At 43.4% G+C, this 25298-nt stretch overlaps 1 protein-coding gene across 2 annotated transcripts in view; it reads right to left on the minus strand.

Annotated features, from left to right (window-relative positions):
- PARD3B (par-3 family cell polarity regulator beta) overlaps positions 1-25298 on the minus strand; it is a 588896-nt gene that overhangs the window by 338902 nt on the left and 224696 nt on the right. For both annotated transcript variants that reach the window (XM_083400643.1, XM_083400642.1), the window contains exons 11-13: positions 23008-23193; positions 9661-9834; positions 2139-2262 (exon numbers count right to left, since the gene is read on the minus strand). In XM_083400643.1, coding sequence (XP_083256769.1) covers positions 2139-2262; positions 9661-9834; positions 23008-23193 — 484 coding nt within the window. The remainder of the gene's footprint in view (positions 1-2138; positions 2263-9660; positions 9835-23007; positions 23194-25298) is intronic.

Raw genomic sequence — 25298 nt, forward strand, 5'->3', positions numbered from 1 at the left:
GCCATTTCTTAGGGCAAACATTAGAACAAAAACCTGTTACTTAGCCACAAAGATGACAGCAAATCCCTTGGCAGACTGGTAATTTTTTTGGGAAGTTACAAACCTTCTGATGAGGCAGATTCCAGTAATCTTTCAGCAACAGAAATGTGAAATTGCTGGCACAGAAGTAAGACTTCTTTGAAGAGGTTGTACTAAAAAAAAATGCTGTCTCTGCACAGCAGTTTGGCAGAGGAACAAACTGAGGACCTCTGGGTAGCAAGTATTAGATTATTCATATAAAAATAGACTGAATGCCCGCATTTCAATATTGGATTTTAAAGATTCTTTTATTCAACTACCCATAGGCAAAGCAGATTTGTTTTTTGTTGGGTTTTTTTTAAAAAAGATATCATTTAGCAGTGTTTTTTTTAATAAAAATCTATATATTTTCTCTTTTACATGAATATTAGATTTCTTTTAAAACTCAAAGTGAGTTGGTAGAGGACCTGTGTATTTGCGTTGGTTTTATAGAAGTACACTACAAAGAGTACCAGGAGCACTAAGTAAACATTTAAACTCTCTATTTGAGGAAACTCACTATAGCATAAGGGACGCGGGTGGCGCTGTGGGTAAAAGCCTCAGCGCCTAGGACTTGCCGATCGAAAGGTCGGCGGTTGGAATCCCCACGGCGGGGTGCGCTCCCCTCGTTCGGTCCCAGCGCCTGCCAACCTAGCAGTTCGAAAGCACCCCCAGGTGCAAGTACATAAATAGGGACCGCTTACTAGCGGGAAGGTAAACGGCGTTCCGTGTGCTGCACTGGCTCGCCAGTGTCTTTTCCTTAGCTGGAGCAATTTTTTGCTCCTCCTTTTCTTCTAATTTCTATCCTCATTGATTGAGTCTTCCTGTCTCCTCTCCTTGCAAGTTTGCTGTCTTTACCTCCCCACTCCCAGGCAGCCTCCTTTATTGCTAGCATCACTTATCTCGCTTCTGATCGCTTGCGATCAGCAGCTTTGTTTCAACACCCGCTTCCCTCTTTCAAAAGAAAAAAAAGCATGATCTGCTTTTTGCCCCTGGGCAATTTGGCTCCAGGGACCACACATTTGCTTGCATATATCTATGCGAGCAGACTCAGCAAACTGTTATTGAAATGGGAGGGGATTGTTGGTTTGTTTTGTTCTTGTATTTATTATGTATTATGTATTTTGTAAGGTAAAAGTAAAGGGACCCCTGACCATTAGGTCCAGTTGTGACCGACTCTAAGGTTGCGGCGCTCATCTCGCTTTACTGGCCGAGGGAGCCGGCGTACAGCTTCCGGGTCATGTGGCCAGCATGACTAAGCCACTTCTGGAGAAGCAAAGCAGTGCACGGAAATGCCGTTTACCTTCCCGCCGGAGTGGTACCTATTTATCTACTTGCACTTTGACGTGCTTTCCAACTGCTAGGTTGGCAGGAGCAGGGACCGAGCAACGGGAGCTCACCCCGTTGTGGGAATCTGAACCGCCAACCTTCTGATTGGCAAGTCCTAGGCTCTGTGGTTTAACCCACAGAGCTACCTGCGTCCCTTCTATGTATTTTGTAAACATTAATAATAATATAATTCAGAGTTTTTAAGGAGCGTTACATCTAACAAAGCAAACAACAGGGCTTTTTTTTCAGCCAGAACTCAGTTGGATGCCATCGCCATTATAAGAGAACAAGGGAGGCATTTGTTGTGAGTTGTGGCTCCTCTTTTTCTAGAAAAGTAGCAATACACGCAAAATATTAAAAACAAATAACTAAGAATACATCCATAAGTCACTAAAAACAAAAATGTGTGCCGCGTTAAAACCAGATACGGACGTTTAAGAACATAGGGATGAAGAACTGTAGGAAACAAAGACTACAGCTACACTCTCCACCTGTAACTGTTTTATATCCAGTCTTCTGTGTTGGGCCAGCAAGCTAGAAACTGTCACTTAAAAAGTGGAATTTGTGCCAGGAATCTAATTTGCGGGTTCTGAGTCAGCTCTTCCACCTTCCCTGAAATCTTCACGTCTGCACTTACTTTAATTAATTGCCTTCGAAGTCGAAGAGTTTCTGAAAACAAAGTGCCACCAAAAAGACACACACACACAAAAAAGGTTTAAAGCAAAAGTTAAAGTAGGATGCGCAATGCTCACCTTTCAACCTCTCCTGAGGGCAGCATGATACAAAACACTGGACAGCAGCATCACTCCGTCTCGGAATGGTTGTAGAATTAATGTTTCCCTCAAGATCCAGTTTTGGAAACGGTACAGCATGCTCCTATGAGGAAGACGGATCACATTTATTGATGTAAAAAAGGGCTAACTATCACACGAAATATATCAGTCTCCCTATCTGCTACTCAATTTGTACATTATTTATGAAGTGTTTATTGCATATTATCAATGCTCAGAGCTGAAAACAGTAAAACAGCCTTAAAAAAAGAAGGAATCAATAGTCATTGATGAAGAAACAAAGAGATATCCAGCTAGAAAGGAGTCCTAGAATTTAATCCACTAGGTAATGATCCCAATTACTGCAGCAAATACAGTGGTACCTCAGGTTACATACGCCTCAGGTTACAGACCCAGCAATAGTGCTTCAGGTTAAGAACTTTGCTTCAGGATGAGAACAGAAATTGTACAGCGGCAGTAGGAGGGGGCCCCATTAGCTAAAGTGGTGCTTCAGGTTAAGAACAGTTTCAGGTTAAGAATGGACCTCTAGAACGAATTAAGTACTTAACCTGAGGTACCACTGTATCCAAGAATCCCATTCTTTGCACTTGAGGCTGAGCCATAAATTCTCTCAACTCCAATTTGGGAAAAAGAAGATGAGGGGGCAGAAGGACATAACTGACCTACTTCTTCTGCCCATTCTTTGCCATTTCTTGTTTTGTGGCAGAGCTACTCCTCCTCCTTAGAATCCTCAAGTTGGAAGCCACCATATTTATGTCCTTTAATGCCCCTTAAAATGAGGTGGTATAATGTCACTGCAGTCTTAATCTGGGAACTGACTCAAACCCTGCAATCATCATCAGAGGCCCTTCTTTGTGTGCCTCCAACACAAGAGGTCCAGAGAGCAGCAACATGAGAATGGGCCTTTTCTACAGTAGCTCCCCATTTGTGGATTGCTCTCCCTAGTAAGGGACGCGGGTGGCGCTGTGGGTTAAACCACAGAGCCTAGGACTTGCCGATCAGAAGGTCAGCGGTTCGAATCTCCACAACGGGGTGAGCTCCCATTGCTCGGTCCCTGCTCCTGCCAACCTAGCAGTTCGAAAGCACGTCAAAGTGCAAGTAGATAAATAGGTACCGCTCCGGCGGGAAGGTAAACAGCGTTTCCGTGCGCTGCTCTGGTTCGCCAGAAGCAGCTTAGTCATGCTGGCCACATGACCTGGAAGCTGTAAGCCGGCTCCCTCGGGGGTCCCTTTACCTTTACCTCCCTAGTAAGGCTGGTATTGTATTATATTCTGTTGGGAACTGCCTAGAGTGGCTAGGAAAACCCAGCCTGATAAGCAGGGTATAAATAAACTATTATTATTATTATTATTATTATTATTATTATTATCCAAATCCAGTTTAAACCCCACATCGTGGTAACAGTTTCATAACATGGCAATATATTGTGAATCACAATGTGTGTGTGTGTGTTATGTAAAGAAACACGAAGTGGGGGGGAAATGTGAAGTTCCTTTTTCTAAATCTCCAAAAGGACCTTCACTGCAGAGTTGGGGATCTCAGCCTTGCCTTGCAAGACCCAGCACCTTGCAAATGTTTTCTGCAACAAAATGCCCCCTTCATCTGATTATATTTGGCATTCCTTGCAAATAAAAAAAACACCACTACAGTGGTACCTTGGATTATGAACTTAATTCGTTCTGGAGGTCCATTCTTAACCTCGAAACTGTTCTTAGCCTGAGGCATGCTTTCGCTAATGGGGCTTCTTGCTGATGCCGCACCGCCGGTGCGCAATTTCCATTCTCATCCTGGGGCAACGTTTGTAACCTGAGGTACTACTTCTGGGTTGGCGGAGTTTGTAACCCGAGGTGTTTGTAACCCGAGGTACCACTGTATTCATGTAGGCAGCATGAATGGCTATCCTGCCTTCAGTGACATCAGTTAGAACTGGCTACATAATTGGCTACATAAAATTGTGGCACCATTCCTGATTAGCTGTGATCACCTACGAGTGATTCAGAAAAGAAAAGGCATTTGGGGAACAATAAGCACTGAAGTAGCAGCGTCCAGGAAAAACAATGGCGCCAACCAGGACTGGGGAAAAGATGATGGATATTCACAGAACCCAAATGTGTGCTTTTTTTTGGAAAATATTTCTACCACAACAAATTTTTGGCCTGAACGTGAAAACTGGAGCGTATTCGGCACAGTCCCTGATTATGCCCATCAAAAGCAGAATGCAGAATAGTGTTTCTTCTGACCACAACTGGCTTCCCATTATTACTCCATCTGTGAAGGCAGCTTGTAGCCTTGTCAAGACAAGAAAAACTGTGCCAATGGTAATTTTCTGACAGCCAGCTGGTTCCCTTCTCGCAGTGGCTGCCACATATGCTCTGTAATGAATGCACACCAGAATGGCTTTGGAAGTAAATGGCAAACCCTTTGGCTTTTCAAAGTTTCCCTCTCGCTCATCAATAACAATTCCAAATTCGTTCTGACATTTGCTTTGTAAAAATAAACAATTTACTAAGCAGAATTAGTTTTGAAGGACTAATTAACTGTTCTACTGTAAAAAAAAAACCACACAAAAAACCTGAATACGATTCCCTCACATCCATGTCTATTAAAAGCACTCTGCCTTCATTCAAAACTATTTGCAAAAACATGCCAACTTGGCCTCTATTTCGCAAATCTGAATTCAGAGGCGAAGTAGAACTTGCTTTCAAGGTGCAATTACTTTCAGCGGTTTTATATATATATATATATATATATATATATATGCTCATTAAAGCTTTTAGACCATTTCAAAATGGGTTGGAATTACAGCCAAACTACAGTTAGTTGAACTTGTTTCCCTCTGAAATCGGTGGGATAAATTAATCGTGACCTAAGTCCGACTGATTTCTGAGGAAATTACATTACATTAGCTTAGTCTGGATCCAACCCACTGTAACTATTTGTCCATGTCTACCCTGTAGCTAAGAAGTCAAATACATTGGGAGGGAAATAAAAGAGACAAGCAGATAGTTTTCAGCAATTCTGTAGAGTAAGACAAAGAAGAGGACAATGGAATGTCATGGACTGGCTGGATGCTGAGGAGCAGTTGGAAGAAGAAGAGTTTGGATTTGATATCCCACTTTATCACTACCCAAAGGAGTCTCAAAATGGCTAACCATTTCCTTTCCTTTCCTCCCCCACAACAAACACTCTGTGAGGTGAGCGGGACTGAGAGACTTCAAAGAAGTGTGACTAGCCCAAGGTCACCCAGCAGCTGCATGTGGAGGAGCGGAGACGCGAACCCAGTTCCCCAGATTACGAGTCCACTGCTCCTAACCACTACACCACGCTGGCTCTCTGGAGGTGCCAGGTGGGGAACCCCAAGAGAAGGTGGCCCAGAGCCCAAGGAGTGGTGGTGGGAAAATGATGAGTGGTCAGTGGGAGGACAAGATTTCGGACGTTGAGGAGTTAACAGGGTTTAGTGAGCAGGAAGAGTCTGTGGAGCAGTCCAGAATCAGAAGCTGGAGAGCAGGAGGTCCAAGAGGCAGACTGCTGAAGAATCCAAGAGGTCTCCCCCTCCTGCTGCGACCAGCTCCTCTCCCCACTGGTCTCCCAGAACCCACAGTGATATGAAGAGGGCAGAGCATAGACAGGCAAGGAGGCAAAGTCTCAGATTTGGGAAGGACTGGGAGGTGGGGAAGAGACTTAGACAACTGTAGGAAGGCAGGCATCTTCTGTCCCCACAACTGCCTGATAGGCGTAAAAACTACCGGGATGAGTTGCTGTGCTCATGGGGCCTGGCTTCCTGAGCAGACCTGGTTTCCTTGAAGAGTTACCGTATTTTTCCATGTATAAGACTAGTTTTTTTAACAACAAAAAAATAGGTTAAAAATTGGGGCTCATCTTAAACACGGGTAGTGCTGAGGGCTGTTTCCTTAATTTGGAGTCCTCCAAAATAGTGGGCGTCTTATACATGGGGGCGTCTTATACATGGAAAAATACAGGAATTGAACTGATGCCATTTTGATTTATTGCTGACATGGGGCTTCCCACCTCCTTTCCCACCACATCTCCCCAAATTGGCTCCAGGGGATTTAAGAGAACCCCCAGAACAGTACTCAGGGAGGAGAATCATTCTATGGGCATAGCTGTCAAGCGTCCCTTATTTGGCGGGACAGTCCCTTATCCCAGCGCCATGTTCCGCTGCTGTCCCTTATTGATGATGTCCCTTAAATAAGCTACTGAAGGTAATGGGGCCCTTTCTATGTCCAGCTGTCCTTTGTCAACAACAAATTGTTGCTGTTTTTTTATGTTGAATATGTGCTATATGATAATTTATGGACCTAATAAGTATATAAAGCCATTTGCACATAACAAAATATGTATTTTATCAAAGTAATTGTTGACCCCTTATTTTGGCTGCTGATCCCTTATTTTCGAGGCTGCTGGTCCCTTATTTTCAAATCTGTAAGTTGACAGCTATGTCTAAGGGGCTAGTTACAATTGCTTGTGCAGATGGGAGTGTTCATCACAGAGTGGCACTGAATTCCACCCGACACCCCAAAAAAACAACTTTTTCTTTGAAAGCAGATTCTGTTCTCAAACCTTTACCATACAACTCCAAAATTCTCTTATATGGAGAATTCTGAATACATCATAGGGGCAAACTATTACTAAACACACATACCTTATAGGAGAGGCAGCTGTAAATTAATGGCAACTGGGATGTGGTAAATCTGCTTTTCTAGCTCTCTGATAAACAACAGAATCAATAGCTCAACAACTGATCAGTACGCTGCCTAATTAGAGAGCATTCAGCTAGTGAAACAGAGCTGTCATGAAAAGGTTCCATTAGTGTCCCAGCCAATAAGAAAATAATGGATTTTTAAACATATCCTGCTGTACTAAGCTGGGGTGCAGCAGGAAGGGAGGTAGCTCAGGTAAGGGAAAAGGGAAAGGGTCATGCCCCATTTCGCTATAGTCTTCAGCCGCAAATGGAATTACAATTGAACTGCAAGCACATCCTATAAAAATTAATTTCTGTTTAAAATGAGTTTGATTCAATAAAGAGCCGGCTGTATATTCTTCAAAGAGAATGTGCTAGAAGTGTGGGTGCATTTCGTACGTACATAGCCATATTTTTTTTGGGGGGGGGGGACTCAAAAAGATTTTAGTACAGGATTTCAATAAGATATTCAATTGCAGGGCGTTGGTAAATCTGACGAAAAAAATGCAAGTGAAGGCTATTGATCCTGTTTCAGAAGACCAACAGGACCCTAATTTGTGGATAAAAATTGCACACAACTATGCATCAAAGGTACAGTTGTTTTCACTTTTAATTCTGATATGGAGTCGCTTACAGTGGTGCCTCGCAAGACAAAAAGAATCCGTTCCGCGAGTCTCTTCGTCTAGCGGTTTTTTCGTCTTGCGAAGCAACCCTATTAGCAGATTAGCGCTATTAGCGGCTATTAAAGGCTTAAGGGATTAGTGGATTAGCTGCTAAAAGGCTATTAGCAGCTTAGTGCCTTAGAAAAAGGGGGTGGGGAGCGGAAAAAAAATCGCAAGAATCGCAAGACATTTTCATCTTGCGAAGCAAGCCCATAGAGAAATTCGTCCTGCGAAGCGCATTGAAAAACGGAAAATCCTTTCGTCTAGCGGGTTTTCCGTCTTGCGAGGCATTCGTCTTGCGGGGCACCACTGTATGTCCATTCTTCTGCATGAACAGCCCCTGTCATTGCACTTCAGTAAATAAGAATTACAAATGTCCCTATGTGATATTCCGTCCTGGTTCTCCAATATACACAGAACAAACAGTTGGTCTCTAAGGTGCTACTGGACAATTTTTTTATTCCAGTATAAACATTATGGTAAATGGTGTAAAGCGTAAGATTTAGTGCTCCCCCATTAAACCACAGTGCTTAGGTACTGCAAAAACAGGTAGACTTCAATAAATTTAGTGGTGGTTGTTGGCCTAAAAATTCATAAATGGAGAAGGCTAAAAGGTAAAGGACCCCTGGACAGTTAAGTCCAGTCAAAGGCGACTATGGGTTGCGGTGCTCATTTCACTTTGAGGCTGAGTGAGCCGGCGTTTGTCCACAAACAGCTTTCCGGGTCATGTGGCCAGCATGACTAAACCGCTTCTGCTGCAATGGGACACCGTGACGGAAACCAGAGCACACAGAAATGCTGTTTACCTTCCCGCCACAGTGGTACCTATTGATCAACTTGCACTGGTGTGCTTTCGAACTACTAGGTTGGCAGGAGACGGAACAGAGCAATGGGAGCTCACCCTGTCACGGGGATTTGAACCGCTGACCTTCCGATTGGCAAGCCCAAGAGGCTCAGTGGTTTAGACCACAGCATCACACACACCCTTTAAATGGAGAACACCTCCTTTGGTCGCCCAATAATTTTGGGTTGCAGTTGTATTCTGGAGCACCTCTCACAATTTGTAAATTATTTTCTGAAACCATTCATGCCCCAAGTTCCATCCTGTATACAGGACAATGTATTGAATTAATAGACTGGAGTTGATAAAAGTAGAGCTAGAGATGGGAAGGGTTTCTGCAGCTGGCCAATGATAGGAGAACTGGTAATATATTAAGACAGTGCCAGTCCTTAACCACCACAAATTTTTTTTTGGGGGGGGGATAGGAGCCAGATATTTATAGAGGAGACAATCCAACATTAGAAGAAGAAAGACACTGTTTCTTGGGTCACCTGTAGGCTAGTCACTTGCTCTTTGAACAAACCATGGTTATAACAAACTATGCCTTAGTGTTATGCTTCTCGGTAGTAGCATCTGCCCTGTGGAACACCCTCCCAGCAGATGTCAAGGCAATAAACAACTATTTTACTTTTAAAAGACACCTGAAGGCAGCCCTGTTTAGGGAAGTTTTTAATGTCTGACGCTGTATTCTTTTTGATATTTGGTTGGAAGCCGCCCAGGGTGGCTGGGGAGACCCAGTCATATGGGCGGGGTATAAATAATAAATTATTATTATTATTATTATTATTATTATTATTATTATTATTATTATGCACCCAATGTCAATACTAACTGGTTGCTCTTGTTCTAAGAGGTTTTTGTAATAATAATATTCCAAAGGAATTTTCAAAGGAAAAAAATAAAGTGGTGCCTCGCAAGACGAAATTAATTCATTCCGCAAGTTTTTTCGTCTTGTGAATTTTTCGGCTTGCGAAGCACCGTTTCCCATAGGAAATGCATTGACGGTTTCCCATAGGAATGCATTGACAGTTTTAAGAAAAAGGCGCAAGACGTTTTTGTCTTGCGAAGCAAGCACATAGGGAAATTCGTCTTGCGAAGCAACTCAAAAAACAAAAAACTCTTTCGTCTTGCGAGTTTTTCGTCTTGTAAGGCATTCGTCTTGCGAGGTACCACTGTAGCAATGTCAACTGAATCAGCCCCCTCTCCTCACAGCGGCTGTTACATAATGATGGACACATCTCCCATAAATGCATAAACAGAGACAAATGCTTTGCTTACTGCTTCTGTTTGCCTGTCCAGCCTTCTGAGAACCACTAGCTGGATCATTCCACGAATGTTTCCTTCCATGGACATAGAACGCCTCAAGGTCTCCATAGCTTCATGGTTGGATTTCCCAAGCAGGGATTCCCCATTCACTGCAATCAGCTGGTCATTTATTCTCAACCGTCCATCCTGCAAAGGAAGGATACAAAACATATTAAAGTGAAAAATCCCAGATAGTGAGAAACGGAAAAGTACAGTGGTACCTCGGGTTAAGAATTGGAGGTGTGTTCTTAACCTGAGACTGTTCTTAACCTGAAGCACTACTTTAGCTAATGGGGCCTCCTGCTGCCACCGCGCCGCCAGAGCACGATTTCTGTTCTCATCCTGAAGCAAAGTTCTTAACCCGACGTACTATTTCTGGGTTAGCAGAGTCTGTAACCTGAAGCGTCTGTAACCGGAAGCGTATGTAACCTGAGGTACCACTGTATTTGCTTTTTAAAGATAAGAAGAAGAACGCTTGCAAGTTTTGCATATGATTTGTGCAGTATTAAAGAACAAACTAACAAATATTCATTTTAAAAATTATTCATGTGTATGACCTGGGAAACATATTATGAAAGATGTGAATGCAAAGGGGAAAGAAAAATTTCATCTTGGTTACTGGCTACTTCAAAGCATGGGGACAAATCTTAGAGACAAGACACTAAAGGCAGGTTTAGCAGATTGTTGTTGTTGTTAACAGAACCAGCTTCCTCCAAAATCTGCTCCTTACATTGGATACTAAGTCTGAACTAGTAAAAACGTACAGGCCATTCAATGGACCACTCAGCATGTTGTGGGTGCACCGCAGGAGCCCCATTCGGAACCCAACAAGCTGTGCCAAAACCCGTCAAAAATGTCGCAATTGGCCCGACACAATACAAGAAGCTGAAGAAAAATAGAAGAGCGTCAATGAATACCTAGAAGACTTGCACAGGTCCAAGGCAATATTTGGATTTTAATTTGCCATTAAAAAATAAATAAACCTCTGACCACCAACCAGATTTTGAGTGGCAATCCACAATTCACCAGGGGACAAGGCTGTTCAGAAGTTACTGAGCTACAGCTCCTATCATCCTTGACCGTTAACCATCCTGATGAGAGTTGGGAATTCAACAACATCTGGATAGCAAAGCGTGTTCTCCATAACAGAGAGCACATGTCGTGGTGGGGACCTAAAGGCCACCCCACTGTTGTTGGGCAAATTGGCCACATGCAGTGATTGGGCAAGGAGTGTTGCTGGGGAGATTGTTGTTGCTAAATGGTGGGAGGGGTCAGAGGTCTTAAATACAGGGCTCACAGCCGGGGCCTTCTCTTGGGCTGCGTGCACCGGATCACCCTCCCACCCTCCCTGAAAAGGGGAGGGCGGGTTCGTTGTCCTCTGACCTTGCTATGCCTGTCATGGGGTCGTCTGCCTTGGGGCAGGGGCCTGGTAGGAATTTTGTCCATTTGGCTGATTGGCTGTTGCCATTTGGTTTTTGCCTACTGCGTAGCAAATCGTCACAACTTGTAAGGTTGGCGGTTAGGCATTGGTTAAAATTGGTTGGAAGAGCGGTAAGTGACTACCCCTCCAATGGTGGTGCTGAAAGGGAATTCTGTTAAAGGAATCCAGGGGCTTGCCATCCCTTTCGTCCTGGTTGGTCCCTGGCGTCAGACTTGGGCTGTGTAAGTCCCAGGGGGCATGAGGGTGAGAGATGAAGGACTGATGCCCAGCTTCATTTCTCCCCAATGTGGTTCTCCCTGACTGGTTTTCGCTGGAATCCGGAAGTCAGTTCTGTCCCTGAGGGAAGGATAGATAGTCATAACCAATGCCTAAGCAACCACTCACGTGTCTGTATTTAAATAAAGTTGTGGCCAAATTCATGCCAAAAACCTTGAACAAAAATTGATGTGTGAAGTGTGAGTTACTGGGGTGGCCTGAGGGACCTTGACACGCAACAGATTCTCCACCCGTGCCGTAAGACAGATGGTACAACCATGATGAAGAGCCAAGCACATTCTCAATCTATTTGCCGCATCTCACGTGGAGATTTGTGGTACTGAAGCCACAGGTTTCTTTAGGCTAGCGAGGAAAAGTGAAGTAAATGGAAGAGTGCCATGCAAGATCCAGCGCCCGCCGCTGATTCATATGCCCTACAGTATACAACATTTCTCTCAATAATAGAGATAGGGTAGTACTTCTTTATTAAGGAAGTGGTTTTTCTTATCTGAGAGACATCTTAGTTCAAATTATTCATGTTGATGCCATAAACCTGAAGAAACCTAATATGGGCTGAAAGGGTTTGCGGTAAAAAAAAAAAGACCCATAGTAGAGGAAGCAGAATTGAAAAACCATTAGGCTGCTTACAGTGAATTTGATTCAATCATAACCTCATTAAGAGTTTTCTATAAGCACTCGTCAGGGTTGCTTACATTTCTCATATATCTTAGTGGTCCATAATATGTATATTTGCAATTCAGATACACCCATCGTTAAAAGCATTCAATGTATTTGTGTTACATTGATGCTACGTCTAACTAAGCATTTTCTCCTCATAACTAGTGATGAAAGCTGTTACAAGAACCATGAGCGCTACCGCACAACCGATGAGGAAAGGAAAAAATGGGTTATGAACAGGATGGGGGGGAAATAAACCAAATTAGTGAGACAAGAGATGGAAACTTATAGCAAACAAAAGAGTTCTAATCTAGGCAACAAAACGTTTCATGAGTGGTGCAACATCCTTCACAACCGGAATCTCAATCTTGGACACAACTGGGAACATTTATAAACATTTTGACAACCTTGTATTGTCACTATTACTGTATACACAACATACATTTTTAAGTCACAACACCGCAAAACACATTCACATTAACATTTCAGCACTTTTTAAAGTGCTGAAAAATTTACATGTTAGCAATGGTTTCATAGACACGTCATGACAGGAAGCTGTATTAGCTTCTGGAGTATCACGTATTGAAATTTGTATTTTCTTTTCTTTTTGCTTGTAAAAATACAAATGTAGAAACATTTCTATAAATATACATACCAGACACAAATATTAGGCAAATGTGTTACCAACAATTCAACATATCATCATGTAAAAAATTAAAACCTAAACTTTAATATTTTAAAGATTTTTAAAGTATCTACTCCATTAAACTTAAGTGTCCACAATTACTCTGGTACCAACACTATCACACCTAATTTTATTTTAGCAGCAAAAAGGTGTTAAATGAATCTATTTTAAATTATTGTACCATATACACTATTAAGTTGCATTATAATGGGCTTCTCCGGGGAAAAGGGTAGGGTGCGAATTTAACAAATAGATAGGGCCCATATCTTTTGCAATTGTTCTTTTTCCCATTTTCCCTTGAATCAGTAAGTTTGGACAATTGTGTTGCTATTCTTTTCAGCATTATTATTTACCATAATCCCCCCCCCCCCAACCTTCATTTCTTAAAGCCCACCTTCCATTTGTTAGGATCCCCAGGCAGGTTGCAAAAACAATTCAAGAAAAAGACACGGATCAAACAGCTGTATCAAAACAATAAAGCATCATATAAAATATATTACAATTACAAACAATTCTATATTGCAGACGCAACCATCCAACTGTTGGGTTCCAGGCAATACCTTCAGCTCACAAGAACCTGAAGGAAAAGTGTGGTTGTTTTTTTTTTCAATTGGTGCTGAAAGACCACTAGCACAGGGGCAGACATCTCCGGGAAGGGAATTTTACATCTGAGATGTGGCAAAAATCTGTATAGTGCTGCTGTATAGTGGTACCTTGTTTTTCAAATGCCTTGGTACTCAAATGCCTTTGTTCCCAAATGCCAAAAACCCAGAAGTGTTCCGATTTTTGAACCTTTTTCAGAAGCCGAATGTCTGATGCGGTTGTCGGCTATTGTTTCCGGGGCACCTGGACCAATCAGAAGCTGCGCCTTGGTTTTCAAACATTGCGGAAGTCAAACAGACTTCTGGAATTGATGAAGTTTGGTGTTTTTGTTTTTACTATTTATTTTGTGCTTTTGTTTTTGAGGCTTTTTCAGTTAATTTGTATTTGTGACTGTTTAGCTACTGATTGATTGATTGACTGACTGTGTGACTGCGGAAATGGATAAAAACCTCCCATCCAAACAATGACTATCATCAGTGCAGGTAAGAAAAAAAATAATTTTGATTTTTATATACTGTCTTATTTATTTTATAGTACAGTGCATTGATTATTGTCTTCATTTGATGGATCAATGGTCTCGTTAGAAAATAAAATTCATGTTAAATTGCTGGTTTAGGGGTTGTTTTTGAAAGTCTGGTACGGATTAATCCATTTTGCATTACTTTCTATGGAACAGTGTGCCTTGCTTTTGGAATGCTTTGCTTCTGGAACAGACGTCCGGAATGGATTAAGTTTGAGAACCAAGGTACCCCTGTACAGTAAATGGACAAAAGTACAGTACAAAGATTCACAAAATGTTTAGGGGTATGCGTCTGCCTGCATCCCCCCAGAAAAAAGCACTGCCCAAAACCACACTTGAACTCAGATTGATCCAGGTAGCAAGAGTTATCCAGGAACACTTGGCCATTGTTCCATTGCAGTTCTTTTACCACTTTCTCCCCCAAAGGGGGATTGGTGATTGGTTATGGGGAAGAGAGGGGGAGGAGACAGGAAGATTCTTCTTTTGTGTGGCTGCATGTGTATGCAATAGAGGGACGCGGGTGGCGCTGTGGGTTAAACCACAGAGCCTAGGACTTGCTGATCAGAAGGTCAGCAGTTCGAATCCCTGCGACGGGGTGAGCTCCTGTTGCTGGGTCCCAGCTCCTGCCAACCTAGTAGTTCGAAAGCAAGTGCAAGTAGATAAATAGGTACCGCTCCGGCGGGAAGGTAAACGGCGTTTCTGTACGCTGCTCTGGTTTGCCAGAAGCGGCTTAGTCATGCTGGCCACATGACCCGGAAGCTGTACGCCAGCTCCCTTGGCCAATAAAGCGAGATGAGCGCTGCTACCTCAGAGTTGGCCATGACTGAGATTTCGGAGTTGCTTTGAAGTTCAGGCCGTGGGAAACCGCAAAATCAGAACTAAATTCGGAAGACAATTGGATGTTTTTATTTTAGTTTTTTTATTTTAATTGGATTATGATTATGATTTGAATGTTAATTGGATGTTTTTGTTGGAAAATTAATAAATGCTCTAACAAAAAAAATTGGTTGTCATATGGTTTTAAGGGGAAATATCTTTTGGAAGTTTGGACTGAAGACAGCAAGACCACCTTATTTTTTGCAAGCACAGAACTGTGTGCATGTTTCAGTGAAGAACAGGGGGGTGGGAAGCAACCTCAAATCTTATTTACTGCAATGTCTTGCACAAGTTTAATTTCCCTGCCCAAAGTGATACTTGGCCAATGAGAAAGGAACAAGGTACAATGCGCACCACATGGGGGACACATCTGTCAATGCAGCATTAAAAAAAGTGTTTGGTTTTGGAACGCTTTGGTTTTGGAACGGACTTCCGGGACGGATTAAGTTTGAGAACCAAGGTACCACTGTATTACATGCCACTCTGACTGACAGCCGTATGAGCAGAACCTCCCCTGCTTGTTGTTTAGTCATTTAGTCATGTCCGACTCTTCATGACCCCATGGACCAGAGCATGCCAGGCACTCCTGTCTTCCACTGCCTCCCGCAGTTTGGTCAAACTCATGCTGGTAGCTTCAAGAACACTGCCCAACCATCTCGTCCTCTGTAGTCCCCTTCTCCTTGTGCCCTCCATCTTTCCCAGCATCAGGGTCTTTTCCAGGGAGTCTTCTCTTCTCATGAGGTGGCCAAAGTATTAGAGCCTCAACTTCACAATCTGTCCTTCCAGTGAGCACTCAGGGCTGATTTCCCTCAGGGTGGAGAGGTTTGATCTTCTTGCAGTCCATGGGACTCTCATGAGTCTCCTCCAGCACCATAATTCAAAAGCATCAATTCTTCGGTGATCGGCCTTCTTGATGGTCCAGCTCTCACTTCCATACATCACTACTGGGAAAACCATGGCTTTAACTATACGGACCTTTGTTGGCAAGGTGATGCCTCTGCTTTTTAAGATGCTATCCCCTGCTTAGAGTCGGCAAACAATGAGAGAAGAGCTCTTTAAAATACTTGGGCCACATGGGCCACTCAAAGTTAGACGCACAAATACCAAAGTCTTAAATTGTTCACACAGCGGCACACAAGCCGAAATCATTTTCCACTGTGATGGTTTCATAGTAAGATATATGATGCAATCTTTATTTGGACCCCCCCCCCCAGTTTCTCCTTTTAAATCTGCCACTCCACATCCTTTATGTAAATATACCGCATGAAAGAAGTGACAGAGATAATTAAATACTGGGGAGGCGAAGAATCCGTAAGAACGTTTCTAGGCCAAAGTCAAAGGAAGTGTGCCCTGTGACAATGTTGGCAGGAATTCACCTAGAGGATGTGATCTGTAACAGATAAGCCCCCCCCCCTTTCTATTAAAGAAGCACAGAGCAGGCATTAGACACGGTATTCATCATCTTTTGTATTCTAATAAAATCCTCACCAAAGAAATCATTCATTTCAATGGCTGAAGGAAAGAATGAGTATTTTATTGTTGTGATCTTTTTCATGGAGGTTTTGAAGAGCTCTTCCACATTTTGCGAGCACAAAGCTCCCTTCTTTTGTTAACGTTTCGCTCTAGCCATTTTAGCGTCGCTTCAGAGTCCTTAAAAGTATCTTCAAACCTATGGAAGATTTGTTCGGATGGAGCTAGGAATGTCTGTCCTACAAATTAAGGACAAGTAGATGGGTGTCTCTCTCCATTCGGAGCAGACGACGGGATACGCTGGGGTGTGCTGATCTTGTCTTTTTTTGCAAGTCAGGAAAGCTGGAGGCTGGAGCTTAGGTGAGAACTGTAATAATGCTGGTCCAATAGCCATAGTTTATAGGACCACAAAGAGGCCTTGTGAATTAACAGGCCAGGATAAAGGCACCGAAATGAAACATGCAAAGGAGGAAGAGAATGGTGAAGGGTGAGGATGTTGGCACATTGTTCATTCACAGTTCAATAAACTATTGTAGCCTTATTAGACTTTTACCGATTGGTGGGCTCTGCGTTGCTCCCGGACGGGAGGAAGGAAGTCAAATGACACCAAGGGTTGGTTCAAAGAAAGAGTTCTTTATTTCTGCTCTCCGGAGCAGCAGAAAGGCACTTGCGTGGTGAGTCCACAGCAAGTCCAAAGAAATGAGAGATTTCATGCAGTATATATATCCTCCAGGCACCCTCTCCCCTGCTTCCCCAGGAATCCAGGCACGTCAGCTTGTACACGCAGGTTAACATCACAGATGTTCCTGCTCTTAACCATTAAAGGGTTTTCCTTCCTGTACTTCTGACCCTAAAAGGGTATTCCTGTTCCTATACTCTTATCTTGGAGCAAGAGGTCACCAACTCCAAGAACACACTCTGGTGTTGTTCCCGGACTAGGTCTGTGCGTCAGAGTGTGGTAAGATAAGACCCAGACATGTCATCCCTACTCCACTGGAACAGCCAAGGTCATCCATTGCCGTGACTGATAAAGGAGAGAGCTTTGTTTATACAGCTGTGTTCTTGTTATGCATTTGCTCAACAGCTCAAGTTAATGCATTTTAGAAATGCTCCCTTGGAGAAAGAAGAAAAGGGGGATTTTGGGTCCCGTTTCAAACTGACTACACAGAAACCCATTCCCTCACTATGGTATATTATTAGCTCAATATTATTATACCAGCAAAGGGCCATGGAATGTCAGTCTCCTATAAAGACCATTTCAGCCAGAGTCCAGTGTTGAAGGTACAGCAGTGGACCCTGGTCAAGCACTCTTATATAACTTCTGTGACTTCATCCCAATGCTAGTGGGACTATAAGAAGACCTTCATCATCATCATCATTTGAATTTATATACCACCCTATACCTGGAGGCCTCAGGGCAGTAACAGAATAAAACCAAAATATAAAACCACAAAATACATAATCAAAATAAAAACAACAACCAATACCCCCCCCAAAAAAACCCCACATTTTAAAAGGGGATAGGTTGTCAATCAAGTCAACCAAAGGCCTGGTTAAAAAGGAACGTTTTGCCTGGCACCTAAAGGTGTATAATTAAGGCACCAGGTGAACTTCACTGGGGAGAGCATTCCACAGATGGGGAGCCACTGTAGAGAAGGCCCGGTCTCATGTTACCACCCTCCAGACTTCTCAAGGAGGAGGCACACGAAGAAGGGCCTCAGAAGATGATCTCAGAGTCCGGGTATGGAAAGAGGCAGTCCTTGAGCTATTGTGGTCTTGAGCTGTTTAAGGCTTTATAGGTTAAAACCAGCACTTTAATTTGGGCCTGGAAACTAATTAGTAGCCAGTGCAGTCAGACCAGGATCGGTGTAATATGCTCAAACCGTCTTGCTCCGGTGAGCAACCTGGCCACTGAATTCTGCACTAGCTGAAGTTTCCGAACCATCTTCAGAGGCAGCCCTACACATAATGCATTGCAGTAATCTAACCCTGAGTTTACCATACATATCATACATTTATGGCGGGAGTACAACAAGCTTACTGGGTTTTGGTGACACAATTCCGATGTTGTTCCCAATATTATTGGGTGGACCATCAAATTAAACCCTGCTCTGGCCCTTCTGCCACTAGACGCTAATCTCGACCCTCCCCTTATACATAAGGACCAATTGCCATGTAGTTTACTGCTGCCTGTTTAGGGATCACCTCTCCATCTGAAAAGACTCCAAGGTATGTTTCTGACTGGATGGCAAGGGAAAGTTTGGGATCTAGTTCTTTCAGAGCAACTCACACAACATAGAAGGGTTGCTAGAGGTCCGACAAAACACCGTCGTTTTGACAAGGCATGGTCCCCATGTATCAGATATGGCAATAATATCACTTCCAGCCACTCACACGTACTTATGGAGAAGCTATGTCATTGACAATTGAAGCCTTGGTAATGCGGGCAGTGACTCAATTACCCGATAGTGTCCCTGTTCAATTCTTCTTCTTATAGGTGACTGATATAAGTATGTAACACTCTACAAGTTTTGTTGGAACAGGTCAATGTTATTTTGCTACAGAATCAATAAAATAAAAATATTCCCCCTGGTTTTCCAACCTACCCAGCTTTCTCCATTTCAGCAGCATGATCTAGAGCAGGCACGTCCAACAGGTTGATCACAATCTACCGGTCGATCACGGGTGTGTCCCTGGTCAATCGTGGTATTAAGGAAAGTGATTGCCTGTATGATCTTTAATGATCCCCCCGAAAGCTCACAACACTGGGGTATCCCCCTCCCCCAAAAAGTTCAAGACTTTGGTCACTTCTCATTCCTGGCAATGAGTAGATCACAGCCAGTTCTTTTATACTGGGAGTAGATCACAGTCTCTTGGAAGTTGGACGTGCCTAGTTTAGAGGAACTGGTGGGCAGGGGGATTAATTCTTGACACGTAATTTCTTTAAAAAAACGGAACTATGATCCCCATCAATCTACTTCAAATCACTCAGAGATCTACTAGCAGATCCTGATGTAACTTCTGCTCATCACTGGCTTACAAGACACCTCAAGGAGAGACTGCAAAGGCTGCAAGTAGAAGCTCACCAATACCATAGAGGCTACAGCTTGAACAAACGTCTCTACTTCTGAGTTCTCACTTCTAAAAAGGGTGAACTTAATGGACTCCCTGATCCTTATAGATAGTCAGCATTTTGAGCACTGTTTCTTCAATAGAGTGGGCGAAGATTCCCAGTGCTGGATAAGTCATTTCCTGCAATTTCTAAGGATCTATACTGTCATTTTACAGAGCAGTCAATTCCCCTTTATAACTAAGAACAGTATTTCTAGTACAATATTACAGTGGGGGGAAAAATTGAATTTGCTTTAGTATTAACCTCTTTCCTGGATGCTATCCCAAGGCATTTCTGAAACTCATTTATTAGACTAGCTTCACACTCACATTCTCTCCTCTCACTTATCACAAGCTATCTGTAAAGGGACTATCATTACAAAAAATAATGATTTTATATGTTACAGTTTCACAGCCGAACTTCGGTTCACTTAAATTCAATGTATACCCTCAAGCAAACAACATTTACAGCTCTAGGAAGGAGCAGAATGCATTTAAAGGATGAAACGCATAAAATCAAGAGCAGCAAGGAAAAATTAAATATATTTTATGAATTTCATGCTAAGAATGGGAAGCCCAGTCTTAAGGTTGGAAAGCACATACATGAATGCCTGAATGCAGATAGATAAAAATCTCACATCTAGAGATGTGCACATCCACCCGAACATCTACACTCCCCTATTCATGTTGTTGTTGTTGTTTAGTTGTGTCCGACTCTTTGTGACCCCCTAGACCAGAGCACACCAGGCACTCCTGTCTTCCACTGCCTCCCGCAGTTTGGTCAAACTCATGCTGGTAGTTTGGAGAACATTATCCAACCATCTCGTCTCTGTCGTCCCCTTCTCCTTGTGCCCTCCATCTTTCCCAACACCAGGGTATTTTCCAGGGAGTCTTCTCTTCTCATGAGGTGGCCAAAGTCTTGGAGCCTCAGCTTCATGATCTGTCCTTCCAGTGAGCACTCAGGGCTGATTTCCTTAAGAATGGAGAGGTTTGATCTTCTTGCAGTCCATGGGAGTCTCCTCCAGCACCATAATTCAAAAGCATCAATTCATTTCAATGTACCTATTCAAATTTTTATAGCAAAAACTAGTGCTGTGCAAGGTAGAACTCTGCCACAAAAAGCAAAAAAAAAAAAAAATTTCACCCTGAACTATTTTTATAAAGATGGATAGAATTTTGACTTTTATTGCCTTTTTCTCCCCAAGGGTATTCGCTCCCCCCCAAAAAGAAATGCATGCTATGATAGTTTCTAGGGGCTTATTATACAATATATGTAGAGGACCAGGGAAGAAGTGAAATTGACTTGTAATTTCTGCATGTGTTACCTTCTGGAGATAGCGTGGAAAGGCGAAATCGTGTAAAGTGGTACCTCGGGTTACATACTCTTCAGGTGACATATGCTTCAGGTGACATATGCTTCAGGTTACAGACTCCGCTAACCCAGAAATAGTGCTTCAGGTTAAGAACTTTGCTTCAGGATGAGAACAGAAATCTTGCTCTGGCGGCGCGGCAGCAGCAGGAGGCCCCATTAGCTAAAGTGGTGCTTCAGGTTAAGAACAGTTTCAGGTTAAGTCCGCAAAGTTCTTAACCTGAAGCACTATTTCTGGGTTAGCGGAGTCTGTAACCTGAAGCGTATGTAACCTGAAGCGTATGTAACCCGAGGTACTACTGCATATGTACCCACAAGGCTTAACTTACAACCACATGGTCTAGATTTCAAATTAAATTTTTGCTTCGAAGGAAATGACACCAACAGTAAGATCTAAAGTTCGGATGTTTAAAAAAGGCCCATTTTCTCATAGAAATGAACTGAATGGTTTTTCCCCTTTAAGGGAATGAATGTAACTGTGTACTGCGTATTCAACATGCATGCCAATTACTTGATTAATATATTTTCAATAACGCATACATCAGCCATACAGCAAACTGTCCTCTTTAGAGGAGTACCAGGATATAAATGTACATAATTTGATGAAAAAGTGTTTCTTTTGGGGGGGAGGTGTATTTAGGAATTGACTTTAAAAATAATGTCTATTTAGGAAAGTCAATATACTATTAAATAATTAGAAAGGGTTTGTTTATTTTTGGGTGTTTACATCTATTCAAATCTTACAAATCAAAACAATAGTGCAGAATACTAATTGCATTGCAACATGGTGGAAAAAACCCAGAAGCACTTTCTTTTATTGATTTGTTTAGCTCAGAAATAATTAAGTTTTATGCAACTGATATAACTCCTGCCAAGTCACACATTTTTGTCCACAATACTATTTTAATTATTCAATAAAAACATGGGGAAGTAGTTTTTTAATTTCTCACATAAACGGGATATACTTTATTTCAATTCATAGGCTCGGTGAATTTATTTCTACAATCAAGAATTGTGTCTCTTCGTTGCTTTTCGGCTGGTTTATGGGCCCACCTGTGCTGCCCCTGGGGACTATGTAAAGCAGCGCAGAAAGAATTCTAAATGGCAGAATGTTGTTATGGAGGCACCCTCGTGGCTTAGCAGTTTGCTGCATAAAACAGAGTTTGACTCACTTAATGAAAACATGAAAATTCAAGGAAGTTACTCTAAAAAAAATGCAAGTATTTTTCTTAAAAGATGGCAGGGCTGAATAATCTATTATTGTCTCTTTTGCCAAGTCTATTATCACTGAAGTCTGGTTAGCTTCCTCCAACTAAATGCGTTTAATTTTTAAAGAAACCACTTATCCTATCCCACTGATCTTATCCTACCTTTATACACCATTGTTTCATAAGAATTTAGACAATTTGATAAGAGTAAAAGTAAAGGTAAAGGGACCCCTGACCATTAGGTCCAGTTGTGACCAACTCTGTGGTTGCGGCGGTCATCTCACTTTATTGGCAGAGGGAGCCGGTGTACAGCTTCCGGGTCATGTAGCCAGCATGACTAAGAACCAGAGCAGCGCACAGAAACACCGTTTACCTTCCCGCCGGAGTAGTATCTTTTTATCTACTTGCACTTTGACGTGCTTTCAAACTGCTAGGTTGGCAGGAGCAGGGACCGAGCAACGGGCGCTCACCCCATCGCGGGAATTCGAACCGCCGACCTTCTGATCAGCAAGTCCTAGGCTCTGTGGTTTAACCCACAGCCCCACCCGCGTCCCTTTTGATAAGAGTAGAGTGTAGGCTTCCAAAAGCAAAAACGGGAGACTTCATTTTCAACCTACTAGGTGTTAAGAACAAGCAACACTTGATACATGTACTGGAAAGAATGTGCAGCAAATAGTTGAGAGGAGCCTGGTGTTCCCAAGTCAGGGGGTATTTGCAGTTGCTGCCAAGTCAGGAAAGCGAAAGAAGAAGCTTCATGTGAATGAAAGGAAGGTGACAGAGAGCCATATGCACACTTAATGGTTCTCCTGCAGCAATTCCTAGCATGGCTGAATTGTATCAGCCATCCAGCCTCCCCTGAATAAGCCACACTACAGAACTCCTTGTTAGAGGAAGAATCCATGATCATCATCAAGCTCTGGTGGCTTCTTGTTGGTCAGACAGATGATGGGGCAGAGTGTGGACCTTTTGACTGATCCAGCACAAAGATTCTTATGTTAAGTACACACACTGTTCTTGTGCACACAAACCTGGCAACTGGTTCTCATATTTACATTCAAAACTACTGGTTAAAATAAAATAAAATAATTGATATTTTCCCCATACCTTGTAAGCAGCACCTCCGTGGATGATGGATTTGATGAAGATCCCAAGGTCAGCCCCAGTCTCTCGAGATTTGTTGCCCTTTAAGCTCACACCAAGTCCGGCCGAACCCGAGTCGTTCAGGGGGATCTCAAAGGTCAATTGCTCTGTGGTGTCAAGCGAAAGAGCGCTGCAGTAGGGTTCTCCTTTCTGTTGGGCAGAGAAGCAGAACATCTGCATAAACAGGCAGGAGTTAAATAAACGCCTACTTATCAGGTGCCCTGGTCTGCATTTTGCATGTCAATGATTTGAGAGGCATACACTGGGGGAAAGGAGGCATATTACCTGATTCTCTTTTTTTAAAACATGGTCAACTGGAAATCATCATAAAAGTAATGCCCCCCCACCCCAAGTGGTAAAAGGTAAAGGTAAAGGTACCCCTGCCGGTACGGGCCAGTCTTGACAGACTCTAGGGTTGTGCGCTCATCTCACTCTAGAGGCCGGGAGCCAGCGCTGTCCGCAGACACTTCCGGGTCACGTGGCCAGCGTGACGAAGCTGCTCTGGCGAGCCAGCGCAGCACATGGAAACACCGTTTACCTTCCCGCTAGTAAGCGGTCCCTATTTATCTACTTGCACCCGGAGGTGCTTTCGAACTGCTAGGTTGGCAGGCGCTGGGACCGAACGATGGGAGCTCACCCCGCCGCGGGGATTCGAACCGCCGACCATGCGATCGGCAAGTCCTAGTCGCTGAGGTTTTACCCACAGGGCCACCGCGTCCCTTTTACCCCAAGTGGATCAGAGGTTATTTATATTACAATACAAATATAATTAAAATTCCCCAAGTTTCCATAAGCAAAAGTGATACACAGAGAAGTATGGGTGGGTGTGAAGCCAAGGTATAATAAATAACAACAACAATAATAATAATAATAATAATAATAATAATAATAATAATAATTTATTATTTATACCCTGCCCATCTGGCTGGGTTTCCCCAGCCACTCTGGGCGGCTTCCAACAAAGTATTAAAATACAGTAATCCATCAAACATTAAAAGCTTCCCTGAACAGGGCTGCCTTCAGATGTCTTCTGAATGTCAGGTAGTTGTTCTTCTCTTTTAAATCTGGTGGGAGGGCGTTCCACAGGGTGGGTGCCACTACCGAGAAGGCCCTCTGCCTGGTTCCCTGTAACTTGGCTTCTCACAGTGAGGGAACCGCCAGAAGGCCCTCGGTGCTAGACCTCAGTAGAACAATGGGGGTGGAGACGCTCCTTCAAGTATACTGGACTGAGGCTGTTTAGGGCTTTAAAGGTCAGCACCAACACTTTGAATTGCACTCGGAAACGTACTGGGAGCCAATGAGGGTCTTTCAAGACCAGTGTTATGTGCTCTCGGCAGCAGCTCCGGGTCAACAGTCTATCTGCCACATTCTGGATTAGTTGTAGTTTCCAGGTCACCTTCAAAGATAGCCCCACGTGGAGCGTATTGCAGTAGTCCAAGCGGGAGATAACTAGAGCATGCACCACTCTGGTGAGACAGTCCGCGGGCAGATAGGGTTTCAGCCTGCATACCAGATGGAGCGGGTAAACAGCTGCCCTGGACACAGAACTGACCTGAGCCTCCATGGACAGTTGTGAGTCCAAAATGACTCCCAGGCTGCGCACCTGGTCCTTCAGGGGCACAGTTACCCCACTCAGGACCAGGGAGTCCTCCACACCTGCCCACCTCCTGTCCACCAAAAATAGTACTTCTGTCTTGTCAGGATTCAACCTCAATCTGTTAGCCGCCATCCATCCTCCAACTGCCTCCAGACACTCACAGAGGACCTTCACTGGTTCTGATTTGAAAGAGAGGTAGAGCTGGGTATCATCCACATACTGATGAACACCCAACCCAAACCTCCTGATGATCTCTCCCAGCGGTTGCATGTAGATGTTAAAAAGCATGGGGGAGAGGACAGAACCCTGAGGCACCCCACAAGTGAGAGCCCAGGGGTCTGAACACTCATCCCCTACCACCACTTTCTGAACACGGCCCAGGAGGAAGGAGCAGAACCACTGTATGACAGTGCCCCCAGCTCCCAGCTCCTCTAAACGTCCAGAAGGATGTTATGTTCTGTGGTAAAAGGTAAAGGGACCCCTGACAATTAGGTCCAGTCGTGGCCGACTCTGGGGTTGCGGCGCTCATCTCGCTTTATTGGCCGAGGGAGCTGGCATACAGCTTCCGGGTCATGTGACCAGCATGACTAAACCGCTTCTGGTGAAACAGAGCAGAGCACTGAAACGCTGTTTACCTTCCCACCCAGATAACCAGGAA

The sequence above is a fragment of the Podarcis tiliguerta genome, assembly GCF_965153285.1.
Source record: "Podarcis tiliguerta genome assembly, chromosome: 1".
Lineage (NCBI taxonomy): Eukaryota > Metazoa > Chordata > Lepidosauria > Squamata > Lacertidae > Podarcis > Podarcis tiliguerta.